At 44.3% G+C, this 12,826-nt stretch overlaps 1 protein-coding gene across 1 annotated transcript in view; it reads right to left on the bottom strand.

Moving 5' to 3' along the window:
- MAML3 (mastermind like transcriptional coactivator 3) overlaps window positions 1-12,826 on the bottom strand; it is a 271,623-nt gene that overhangs the window by 119,453 nt on the left and 139,344 nt on the right. Inside the window, exon 2 of the mRNA XM_083755381.1 lies at window positions 1,792-3,339. Coding sequence (XP_083611507.1) covers window positions 1,792-3,339 — 1,548 coding nt within the window. The remainder of the gene's footprint in view (window positions 1-1,791; window positions 3,340-12,826) is intronic.

Here is a 12,826-nt window from a genome sequence, read left to right as displayed (position 1 = left end):
AAGGGTTGTTTTTAAAATATAATCTTTTAACTTGTCAGGAACACGAAGCTTGCCCTGTTTGGCCATACTCAGAAAAAGAAAAAAGTTTTTAAGTCAGGGTGGAGAATATCAGTCCCAGGGACCTAATGTGCCCCCCTCCAAGCTCTTTATTGGCCCCTCAGGACTCTCCTTCCTCCCTTGGCCACGGCCTTCACCAGGCCTGCTCTGAACACTCCCCAAGTGCTTTTGCCTGGCTGGAATGTGTCCTTGATCTGTGTTTGTGCTCCTTGCTTGCTTGGCTGAAGAATGAAGAGAGGAGTGTGGTGGGTATACACACTTCTGTGTGGTTGGAATGTGGCCTAGTGTACGAAGGTAGAAGTCACATCCATTGCTCCGCCCACTCTTCTCCATCCCTGCCCACTGCCGGCATACAGCCCCTGTAACATTGCTATCAGGCTGAAAAAAAGGTTCTCTACCCACAGAGATGATTGGAAGATTTGGGGCAGACAAAAGAAAATGCTCCAAATCTTCAGCACAGAGTTAAACTATGGAATTTTCTTCCACAATATGCATTAATGGCCACCAACTTGGATGACTTTAAAAGAGGATTTGGCAAAAACCATGGGGGATAAGGCTATCAGCTATGGCTATGGCTATGCTCTATGTCCACTGCCAGAAGCACCAATGTGCATCTGAATGCTAGCTGCTGAGGATCACAAGCGAGAAGAGTGCTATTGCCCTTGGGTGCCGCTTGTGGGCTTCCCATAGTCATCGGGCTGGACACTTTGAGAACTGGATGCTGATGTTGGCGGGCCATTGGTCTGATCAAACTGCACCCCTCTTATGCTCTTATTTCACAGATGATACTACAGTATTCTACAACGAAGCAAATAACTACAATGTCGGGGCAGGTGCTTCTTCACTTTCACAGCTGTGGTCTCTAAGGTGATGGACCGCACTATGAACAATGACGTGGAAGAGGACTTGTACATGGATGAGGACAGGAGCACAATCCACCTTGTACAGGCAGCAACTAGTGGCTTTTCTTTTGGAATCTGCCATGAGCAGAGGATAGTGGTTGTCCTTTATTGGCAAATAAGGTGGACAGGTAAAGGAGATGACAAGAGCTCCTGCTTTTAATAGTTGTGGAGAGAGGAAATTTCAGCAGGTGCAGCTTGTAGCTCAAGCTAAATATTAATCCAAATATTAAAGGTGCAGGAGCCATTCGCCCTTTTTCATTTGGCCACACTACTGGCACCTAGTAAACACATGCCATTGCTCATCATTGCCACATGGATACATGAATTGCCAGCCTTTGCCTCACAGCTTACTCAGGAAAATTATTTACTATTCTGATATTGTAAAAGTGGTTTGTGCTAGCATTAACAAGAGGCCATCCACTAGCAACTTTTCACTCCTGAGAGATCACTCATATCCTTAGAACCCTCTTTCCCTCCAAAGCACAGGCAAACTAGTCAAACATGACTCACCCCACAACTACAAGGAAATGCCACACTGATCGACCAACTAATGATCAGTGTGGCATTTTCCTGCTCTTTAAGATGTAGCAGCCATTTTGTTCTATGCCACAGCCCATGACGCCCATTTTGTCTTACACCGTTTCACCTCAGCAGCCATTTTGCGTCACGCTATACATCCACGGCAGCCATGTTTGTGGCTGGCGCCCACAGCACACTCTCAAATTCCAAAAGTACCTACTGACCCTTGACTTAAGCACACACACTCCCTCTTGGATTTTGCAACAAAGTAATGAATTAAGTCATTAAAAGAGCGTTATCTGCTCACACTTACCTGACCAAGGGAGGGAAGTGTTCCATAAGCCATCGTCTGGTTCATCATTCCTTTCTGCTTCATGATAAGCATGCGTTTCTGCTCCTCACTCAAGTGTGTCATTTGAGCCTGCATCTGTGGTTGTTGGGGCTGCTGCTGCTGCTGCTGCTGCATGTATGGCATCATGGGATTCTTGCTGGGATTGGCCATCGGTGGAGTCATTCTTTGACTCAAGTCAGCATTGAAATGAGTCAGAGGTTTAGTGTTGCCATAAGAAAGCATATTGGTTTGTTTGCTCAAGGAGTTTGTACCCAGATTATTTGGCTGCTGACTGATCATATTCATGTGGTTTTGAGGGAGGTAGTTATTCATCGTAGTCTTTTGTGGGTTGCTTGCCGTAGGAGGCACTACAGGATTTTGGTTGTTAAAGGCTTGGGGATATATCATTGGGCTATTTGGTTTGTCTGTACTGAAGGGTCCTCCATAAGGACTAGATGGAGGCCCCACTGGGGACCAGCTAGATGCTTGATTTGGATGTTGCTGCTGCTGCTGCTGCTGTTGTTGCTGTTGCTTTTGCTGCATGAGCTTAGCTCGTTGTTGCTGCTGTGCTGCCATCTGTTTAAGCTGTTCAGCTGGAGATAAGTCAGTGTTGGGCACAGCCACTTGGCCAGGCCCCGGGGCAGCTGTTGCCACTGTTGTTGGATTAATGAGATAACCATTACCCGGTCTTGACTGAGTTTGGCTTGGGGTATGTGCTTGGTTAGGAGTCTGGGGTGACTGAACCACACAATTTGCTGGTGAGCTGTCAGAGAGTGGAGCTGGGGGCGCACTAGAGACAGAAGGTATGCTAGATGCTGTAGGGACATTTGAAAATGGAGGACCTGAAGAAGAAGGCCTTACCTGGGGAGACCCAAGAGGAACATGGGCAAATGGAGAGTGTGATGGGTCACTTTTAACACTCGCACTCTCTTGAATCTCAGTGGCTGGTCTGGGAAATTCAGGCTCCTTTTTCTCTTCGAAGTCTTCATTGAACAAATCTTGTATGTCATCCTCTGGAACAGTGTTAGCCAGCTCATCTATTAACTCCTGCCACTCTTGATCATTCAGGTTAATGTCTGAAAAAAGTTTATTCTGATTTGAAAGTGATGTGTCAGAATTGTCCATGCAGCTAGGATCATCCAAGGGCTCTTGTTTTAGCTCCTTGCTGCTGCTGCTGTTGTTGTTGCTGTTGTTGTGCAGGATGTTAAAACTATCCTCAAGCTCTGTGCATCCATTGATTGGGAGTTTTATCTCTGGAAGTCCACCATTTTTACCCAGGTCATCCAGACCACCAGCATGAGTTCCACTGTTCTGCAGGGGCAGTGATGGTTTTATGTCAAGCTGGTGAAGAGGGGAAATAGAAGGCAAAGGCAAATTATTGGGCAAGCTGTTGATTCCCTCAATCCCAGGTACATCCTTCCGTATCCGCTTGCTGGTTGGGGAGAAGCTACTGTCACAGGCTCCATTCTGCTGTTCGCCATTGAGGGGTGAGCGTGCTCCTTCCAACTTTCTCTTCACCGTCTCTTGAAGCTTGAAGAAACAGAACAAAATCATTAATTAGACTCTTGCACACACTTCTGCCCTTCATAAACAACAACAACAAAACCACTATATGCAATAAACTATACTCACAGAAAATTTATTATAATTCATAACCTGTATACTTTCTCTCTGTGCCTCATTGGCACACAACACTCCCCCATCAAGTGCTGAGTGATACAGACATTGTTCACCATGGGGTACACAATTAATATTCTTCCTGTTTCTGGCCAAAGAACCATTCTCAAAGTTCATACTGTTCCAAAAGGAGGGGAAGATCTGTATCACTAGAGGTGTTAATGGGGCAAAAGAAATGTAGCGTATGCAATGGAAAACAAAAACAGCTCTTTCATACATCTTGCTTCAGTCAACAGTACTGGAGATGTTTGTTTCATGGTGCTCACAGAGTCCTCCCTGTTCTACAGACCTACTTCAATACTTAAGCTACAGGTGGAGCCTGCAAGGTTTCAGCATTATAGAATTCTCGGCATTTGCACCTGCGTAGCATGCTGGATAGATGTTCTGTCGGTGACAAAGAGCCACGTGGGAGAAAAAAAGGAGCAAACAGGGCAAAAGGGTATAGCAATTGGGGGCAGGGGACACACAAAGTGTGTTTCTACACCCTCCTTGAGTGATTTTGCTTGACTGGAATTGTCTCCCTGAACTGCAGTAGGGTTTCCTACTTTCAGTGATGGAGAAAGGTGTGTATAGAAACCTCTGAATTGTGCATGGCTTGAATGCAGCCTAGGGGACGCAGGTGGCGCTGTGGGTTAAAGCCTCAGCACCTAGGACTTGCCGATCGAAAGGTCGGCGGTTCGAATCCCTGCGGCGGGGTGCGCTCCCGCTGCTCGGTCCCAGCGCCTGCCAACCTAGCAGTTCGAAAGCACCTCCGGGTGCAAGTAGATAAATAGGGACCGCTTACCAGCGGGAAGGTAAACGGCGTTTCCGTGTGCGGCTCTGGCTCGCCAGAGCAGCGATGTCACGCTGGCCACGTGACCCGGAAGTGTCTCCGGACAGCGCTGGCCCCCGGCCTCTTGAGTGAGATGGGCACACAACCCCAGAGTCTGTCAAGACTGGCCCGTACAGGCAGGGGTACCTTTACCTTTACCTTTACCTGAATGCAGCCTATTACATAAAGGTAAGAGTTGCATTTGTCCCGTCCCCCCATTTTTACATTTGGCCACGCCCATCACTGGTAGGCAGCTCAAGAACCTTTTCCATGAGAGAATATTAGGCCCTTCAGCTGCAAAGGTCCCCCATCCTCTGTTATCAGTGATGCTAACATAAATTCTCAGTTTTGATAACTGACATGTGTATGGACTGCTACTGCCTTCCAGTGGATTCTTATATTTATAATCTAGCGGTTGTATTGAACATTGCAGCTCTGCTGGTACAACAGACTTCCATGCATGCAATGGACCTCCCCTGTCCCTTTCAGCCTCCAAAGAAGGTTTTTTTTTTCATTCAAAGTTTTTGATATTTCTACTATAAAATAATTCCTCTCCCCATTTCCCAGTTACAGAGTTACAGAAGGAAGGGGGGGGGAGAGGGGATTTTTAAAATAATTTAAAAAAACAAACACAGTGTAGATGGGTGGGCGGCACAAAAGAAAGGGATCTGCTTTCTGCACAAAGATCTAATAAATTCTGCCAGATGTTCTGAAATGCACCATCCTTTCCTCTTTTTATGTAAAGCATTTGTCATGAGCTAGGCTTGCCATACGTCAGGAAAATTCCTGAAACATCCTGGTTTTGGGGTGTAAAAATGGCGTCAGGGGGATTTTTGCCAAAGGTGGCTAACATAATATTTAAATAATAAAAATTAATAATATACCATGAATTTGGCTCAGCTTTCCTTTACCCACCTCGTTTTCTACAGCAACACATACCAGCCTTTATATACTTGGTGGCAAAACAAAGGCAGGCCTCATCTCAATCACTCTCTTGGAAGTGGCACCCAATAAATGTCCTGTATTTGCAGAACCCAATCGGTTCTGCAAATCCCACTTCTCAGCTTGCAACCATTTTGAAATAAGGACCTACATTTTGCCTTCCTTCCCTTGCCTGGGGTAGATAAGGAAGTTTATTGCCACTGTTGCCTTAATTGTGAGATACCACTATCTCAACTCACTGGTTTTCCTGCACTGTTTAGTGTCATTCTACTGAGAGTTACATTCACAAGACAAGGCTCAGGCACCACTTCAATCCCACTTAAGCCCTTTTACTACCACTAAAGTGATGGCACTGGGATGAAAAACAACTCTTCTAATGTGGGAGGAAGATGCTTCAAAAAGCCTGTCACTTCAGTCTGTCTTCTTAACTCTCTTTAAACACATTGGACAACGTTTTAAGACAAAGCTGGAGAAATGACTTGCAGCTTCAGTCTCTTCCAAATAAGTTTCATGCCTCAGATACTGCTGGCTACTTGTTCTACAAAGCATGTTCATACACTCCAGTAATAAAATTCTTCTGTTTCTCTGTGAGGAAAAGTGGATTCTATCTGATCTGCTTCCCTTTTCTCCTGCTCTTTTGATGTGCTGAGCTTGGCTACTGCCCTTCCCTTTCCTGTTTCTATATTTTTGTGCCTGTTGCTTTTCCTTCCAAGGGAGTATTATAATCCTTTAGCAATGAGATATGTTAAAGGTGATAGTTTGGTGCTTTTCTACGCCTTACCAAAAATGAGGTGGTAGAGTGACATGGAAGAATGATGGACGGTACCACTTCAGACTGTAGGTAAAATACTTTTTAAAAAAATGTGCTTAAACAAACACTTGCCTCTAGTAAAATAAAATAAAAAGTTTAACCTACCCAGCTCCCTGCTGTACTGATCTGATAGCTCTTTTTCTTTCCTTTTACATGGGGGAACATTCAAAAATATGACTCTCCCACTTGCAGTCCGAAGTGGCACAGCTCCAAATTCTGTTGCTCCACTTTGCTACCTCAAACTACTCTTGGATCTGGCAATGTCCAGTTGCCTTTTATATTTAGTTTTGCAATTTATGTAATAGGTTGCTATGCAAAATCAATAAACAAAATTAAGCAAACATTCCTTAGCCTGAGGTATTTGGCCCTGTATGCCTACACTGCTTCCATAGGCAAATAACTGTCATTCCCTCCTTCCCTGGCGTTTTTCTCAAATCAGCAACTTCTTCCTATGGACAAAGTATGCATTCCTAACACCAGAAACCCTTTTTACTACATGCATACTTTACATCAGTTAGGATATGTACAAATAGCGGAACATCGTCAAAGGTAATTCAGCAAGCAATCGAGACAGTTGCTTGCTGCACTGAATAGCCAGCCTCCTTACAGGTAAAGAGGTGCAGCCGACAACCCCAGTTCAAATCTAGCTTGGGACAGTTGCGTGAAATGAAATGCAGGTGGAATGAGGTTGACGGAGTTGCTGCTTTCTTCCCAAGGGAGTGACACATCCTTCAGGCATGGGTTACATTTATTGTTTCTTCCCCTGTCAAATGGATGGTGCATAATGAAGTCTGATGCTCTTGTGTGCTTCCCACACTCCTCTGTAGACCCTCGACTCAGTAACCTAGCAGGTTGCCTGCCACTTAAAACCTAAATATCCCCTGAGCACTTGAGCATTGAAAATGAATTGGGGGATATGATCACTTTTCACCTGAACAAGTGGGTGTGATGTCAAGGATAAACTGTGGTCAATTACATTACCACACTTTAAGGAAATAAGATGACCAGGCTGCTGATCTCAAAGGTCTCCAATAAATTCCCAAAAACTCCCACTACAGCTTCACTGCATGTCCCTTTACCATATGTGACCCATCAGGTCTTCTTAACTGGTCCTTCTTCAAGCTGGTCCTGCTCCATGCCCTCCTTGGATGCTTTTGCCTGGCTAGAATGTGCCCTTGCGCTCTGATAACGCTGCTTGCTTTCCTCAGCAGAGGTATGTGGGGGGGGGGGCTTTGGCATGGCTGGAATATAACCTACTGTATAAAGGTAAGAATCCATCTCTTCTTTACAAGTGCCTTTGGCCTCTAGCCTGCAGCCCCTGCCCCCTAAAGCAGGGGTCGGCAAGGTTTACCTCGCCTGGGCTGGTTCACTCCAGTGGAGATCCCTCCGTGGGCTGGATCGTGCGTGCGTGTGTGCCTGCGATTTCCAGTGTCCACACAGACACGATTTCCGGCACCGTGGAAATGAATCCCCATGCCACGCTGTGCCAGTTTAGCACAGCACACAGGGACTCGCCGAGTGGGCAGCTCAGTTTGGGGTTGGCTCATGGGCCGGTTAAACGACCCCCATGAGCCGCTTGTGGCCCATGGACCTTAGGTTGCCAACCCCTACCCTAAAGGCTATCCATCACAGAATCTGGCCAATGGGCTGGAAAAGGTTCCTTCAAATGCAGCTTCACACTACAGAATCTGTAGTTGTTGAGCTTTTTTCAGGGGGAGGACCTTCTCTTCTACGCCCACTTACCCCACTGCTGCAAGGAAATATCAGCTGCCACCTTACGCAACCAACCTCCGCCCAATTGCCTACCACCTCTGTCATGCAGCCCCAAGCAGCATGCTAGGGAATGGCACCACAACACTAAAAAGGTGCCAGAACACACCAAAGAGGTGCCGGAACTCAGTTCCGGTGAGTTCTGACTGAAGAAAGCCCTACCACACTCCCATGAAAATGTTGAAAATAAATGTGTGTGAGGTGGGTGGGTGTATTTTCCCCTCCCTGAAATGAACCAGTGGCTCCATTTGTGTGTCATGGTAAACCGCAGCTAATGGTTTACCATAAAAACACAGTTTGGCTTTCACTTTGCTCCTTAGTGCAAGCAGGAACAACACAAAATCCCTAGCTTTGTGCTACATCTAAACCAGGGATCTGAAGCCAAGGTTTCTTCTTTGCATCCCAACTGTGATTTCTTTGGAGTGAAACAAAGCACGTCCCTCAGTCTGGACATAACACTAAGCCAATGTTGTGACTTGTTGCTCCCATTCACGCTAGGGGAGGAGTGAAACAGGTACAATCTCCACGTTCACAGTAAACTATTCAAACTATGGTTTACCATGACATATAAACATAGACAAATTCTTGCTTGTGCATGTCATCCGAAGCTGCACAAATCAAGTTACTTAAAACTAGTATAAAGGATGAGCATGGCGGTAAGACTTTAGCTTTGTTCACAGGCAACAGATAGAGTTGCAGGAATTGCAAAATCTCATGGGAATTGAGGTGCCCTAATTTAATGAACATCCATTAGTTTCTATGGATATGTTACATGTGGAAATAACTGACATCCATTGTTCCCTATGAGGTGGGGTGCCCTGGAATAGCATTACAAAAAGGGGGGGCAAAGTATTTTTACTCCCAAAGCAGTAGACTTAGGTGGACATGAGTGAGTATTGGGTTATTTATAAGCCATTTATAAGAGGAGGAACATGGTCCTGAGCTAGGAGACCACTAAACTTTATGGGGCTATTTATTAATAGTCTAAAAAGTATATCTACATATTACAACACACATACACACCCACACGCGGACTAGCTCATCTTGGAATTTTCAGCAGGACTATAGTGGCCACACCATAGAGTATCCACTACATAAACAAGGGAGCACTTAAGGCTGTCGACAGAGCTTTCATCTGCTGCAAAAAGCTGCTCCACTTCATCCCACTAGCAGCAAGTCATTTTTCAGAAGAAATTAGACCAAGGTGCTGTTGTTATAGCAACAGTCAGAGCCACTTACACAGCTCCCCCCCCCCCATCTCATTCTGACTTCAGTGGGCAGCTATTTCAATTATGTATAGGGAGTGACCAGGGCTGCTGCTGTTTAGCGCTTTTATTGCTCCTTCAAAACAAGCTCAGAGGCTGAATTCTCTTTCGGCTTCACATCTGACCATAAAAGTCAAACAGACTTCATAGCATTTTGTGCCATTTCCGCCCACTCTAAGCTCAGTGGTCAGCAAGACCATAGACAGGGAGGCTCCAATTGTTATCACAGAGACTTTAATCTACTGGGCATATAATGGGCATGCTTCCACCAACTTTGCTGTCTTTAAACCACTTCAGGTTCTTCCAGCCGAAAAAAATCGCAAACAAGTGCTGACAGGGGACCAATAACACAACAGAACATCCATTACTTCACAGTACCAAGGAGCCCATGAATCTGTAGAACTGGAGCTCCGAGGAATCTTCTATAATGGGATTTTTGGTTTGACAACCTGGACAAGGGCAGAAATAATCGAGTGCACCGATTGGCATTGTATGTGGTGGTGGTAAAAAGGTGCATAGGATTGATCACCGGTGTGCCTGTATCTTATACGTGAATAAATAAACACATCCATAAATGCTTCCACTAAGACACAGGTTTGAAGAAAGAACAAAGGGTGCTACATTCTTCATCATCCCTTGATTCAAATCTCTATTAAAATTGATGTTTCTTATTCTCTGTGTCATTTCAGTTGAGCTACGCTGTCATTTGTGCTCAAATGAACTTACATTCCTGCAGCGATGATTGAGTATTAGGATCACAGAATTGTGAGTCTGGAATGTGTATTGAGGTCAAATACTTCAACCTCTTCACAGAGGAAATATCCTCCATCTAACACACTCCAAAGAGATTAGCAGGCAGCGTCCAGATTATATTGCTCCACAATCAGAAATAAGGAGCAAGGAAGGTGTCTGGACTTTGGGTTGTCTTAACTAACTCCACATTTCACGTAGTCAATGAAACGCGATTTGTCCTTAACAAAGGATGAGAAATGCACTGCCGAATGTCAGATTACTGGGCCAGCTTTTGACTTTTCTCAGTCATAATCACATGAATGTGTGATAAAGGGGAAGGGGATGAACTACCCCATTCATATGCTAAATGTTTCTTATGTCATATTTTAAAAATGCTTCAGCAAAGCAGAAATTGGCTGCATAAACCTACCTCTAAAAAACCCCACAATGTTCCTTAGACTCCATGCCTACAATTGGAAGCAAAAAGCAAGTGACCACAAGGGTAGTAAATTATTCCAGATATTTATGTGCCACCTTTTAGGACAAAGCCCTCTCTAGAGTTTACCAAAATAAGATTTACAACCACAATAAGTCACAATGAACAAAGTGTGACAAACACATCAATGAAATCCCTTTAAAGTCAGAATAAAATCATTCAGAAATGGCTTTACAAAGTCTTCAAGGTTTGCATGAAGATTTCCCAAGAGGGAGATTGGTAGAGTTTTCACAAAAGAGGGTTCCAAAGATATGGGGTCACCAGTGAAAAGTCCTTCTCCATGGTATCTGCCCATCTTATTTCTGCTTATAGTGGGTCAGAGAGTAATCCCCCTGAAGTCAATAGCAGGTCTTGGGTGGGTTCATTTTGGTGAACACAGTCCTTCAAATAATTTGGTCCCAGACCATTTAGGGTTTTTTAAGTAAACTCCAGCACTTTGAACTGAGCCTGGAAATGAACTGATAACCAAAGAAGCTGATAAAATTTGTGCTATATTTACCAACCCTCTGGCCCTATTAGTAGATGCATTTTTACCAGCTGTAGCTTTCAAAGGATCTTTAAAATGTAGCCCCATGTATATTGTAGCATAAAGTCAAAAGTACCAAACATACTTAGCATTACATTAGCATCCATACAAGTGGGAGCTCCACATAATGTTGCACCACGGATGCTCCCTGCCCTCTTACAGAACACTCCATTTTACCTCTCCATTTTACCCCTCTGTTCCTCAAGTGCTTTTGTATGGCTGGAACATCCTTGAACTGAAATAATGCCTCTTGCTTGCCTAGATGAAGGCATGTAGTGCTTGGGGTGCAGAAAGCTATCACTTTTGCATGGTTGAAATGTTGCAGCTGAGACTTATTATGATATGGGTGTGAAATCTGTGGACAATATTTGACTATATATGCATCAGCATCCCATGACAGCGCTGGTGTTTTCCATCAGTATTAAAGGGTAGTATTTTCATTTCTTCATTTTTGGTCTACTTAACATGCAGGAAAGCAGCAAACATTAATGTAAACACACAAAATAATAGGTTCTGAAGCAGAGACCAAGAATACAGAGTCCCTTGGGAATGTTTGCAGCAATTACAGGCACAGGTCTAATTAATTTTTTCAATACTAAATTATCTGCAAACTCAACTGGACCCCAGTGTAATGATTATGTCAGGGAAGAAATTTTGTCATTGGTTTCAGAGAGCTCTGCCCACTTCCTGTCTTTGACTTCAGACTGAAATGCTGCCTTGCTCTTTATTTACACTCAGTTTCCATAGTCACTTCACTTAAAGAAGCAATTTCCCCGCTCATCCTATTAAAATATACTTCTGTTCATAGAGGTGTCTTTATTATGGATGCCCAAAGTTTATATCTAGAATATTTAGATAGTGATTATTTCACAAAAATAGATGGGGACTTGGCAGTTTATGATCCTCTCTACAATTCCTTGGCAGTAAATTCCATTTACAATAACAATACTTACTTTTAACTAAATGGGTTTCAAGATTACAAGGTAAACTTTGCATACGTTGAACAGCTGCTGGATTTATATATATGCCGCATAATTAAGTGGCTCTTTATTTATGTGAGAGCTCAAGCTGTACATGGACTTCACTTTACCCTGTGTGAAGACTTGCCCCTGTACTTCATATGAATGTATGGGACTCCCAAGATACCCCTAGAAGCAGGGGTATAGAGTCTCCTATCACTGCCCAGGGCAGCCCACCTATGCTACGCCATTGCCTAGAAGATATTTAGGGGTTGCAGGGGAAGGTTAGGTGGAGAACATTGCATTGTGCAGGCAGAAATCCTTGCACTGACAAAACGTTCACATAACGCTACATTGGATTCAACCTGGTATCTCCCTATCATATTTTTCACACCTAAAAAATGTTACGCAGCAACCTTGAGGGAACACATGCAGATCGTACACCAAAAAGCAGCAAAAGGGGGCAGGAAGGTCTGCTTATTAACTGGGGAATTGACCATAGAGGCCCTTAGAAAGATGCTAACAGCTAACATGCTGGCCACTGTGGAAGTGAACAGCAGCAGTTGGTAGGGCAAGGTCAGTGTGGTGCATAACACAGGCAGCGCCAATCCACTGCTCTTGCTGGTGCAATTGCACCATGCAGACCTTACTATCTCCTCACTCCTCCCCCTCTCCATCCTGGCTTCCAGGAGTGGCACAAATGACCAGAGGTCAGGTGAATGCCACTGCCTACAGCAATGGAAAATGTATTGTTGTTTAAACAAACCCCGAAAACTGGATTGGTTGAAGGGAACCTAAAACCCTCCATGTTGTTGGATTACATCTACCATCAACTCTGAATGTTGGCCATACTCTTTGGAGCTGCTGGGAGTTGGAATCCAACAACATCTGAAGATTAACCACTGCTGCCCTGAACTCTTGTGCATTTGAAGCTTCAAGGTATCTCCTTATAATTAATGACTCTAAGAATACCCCTGCTTACCTACAGCATGCATGTCTCCAAATTATACCAGTGACTAATACACATC

Source organism: Podarcis gaigeae, assembly GCF_964106915.1.
Source record: "Podarcis gaigeae genome assembly, chromosome: 9".
In the NCBI taxonomy this organism is placed as follows: Eukaryota; Metazoa; Chordata; class Lepidosauria; order Squamata; family Lacertidae; genus Podarcis; species Podarcis gaigeae.
This window is presented reverse-complemented; position numbering and strand designations above follow the sequence as displayed.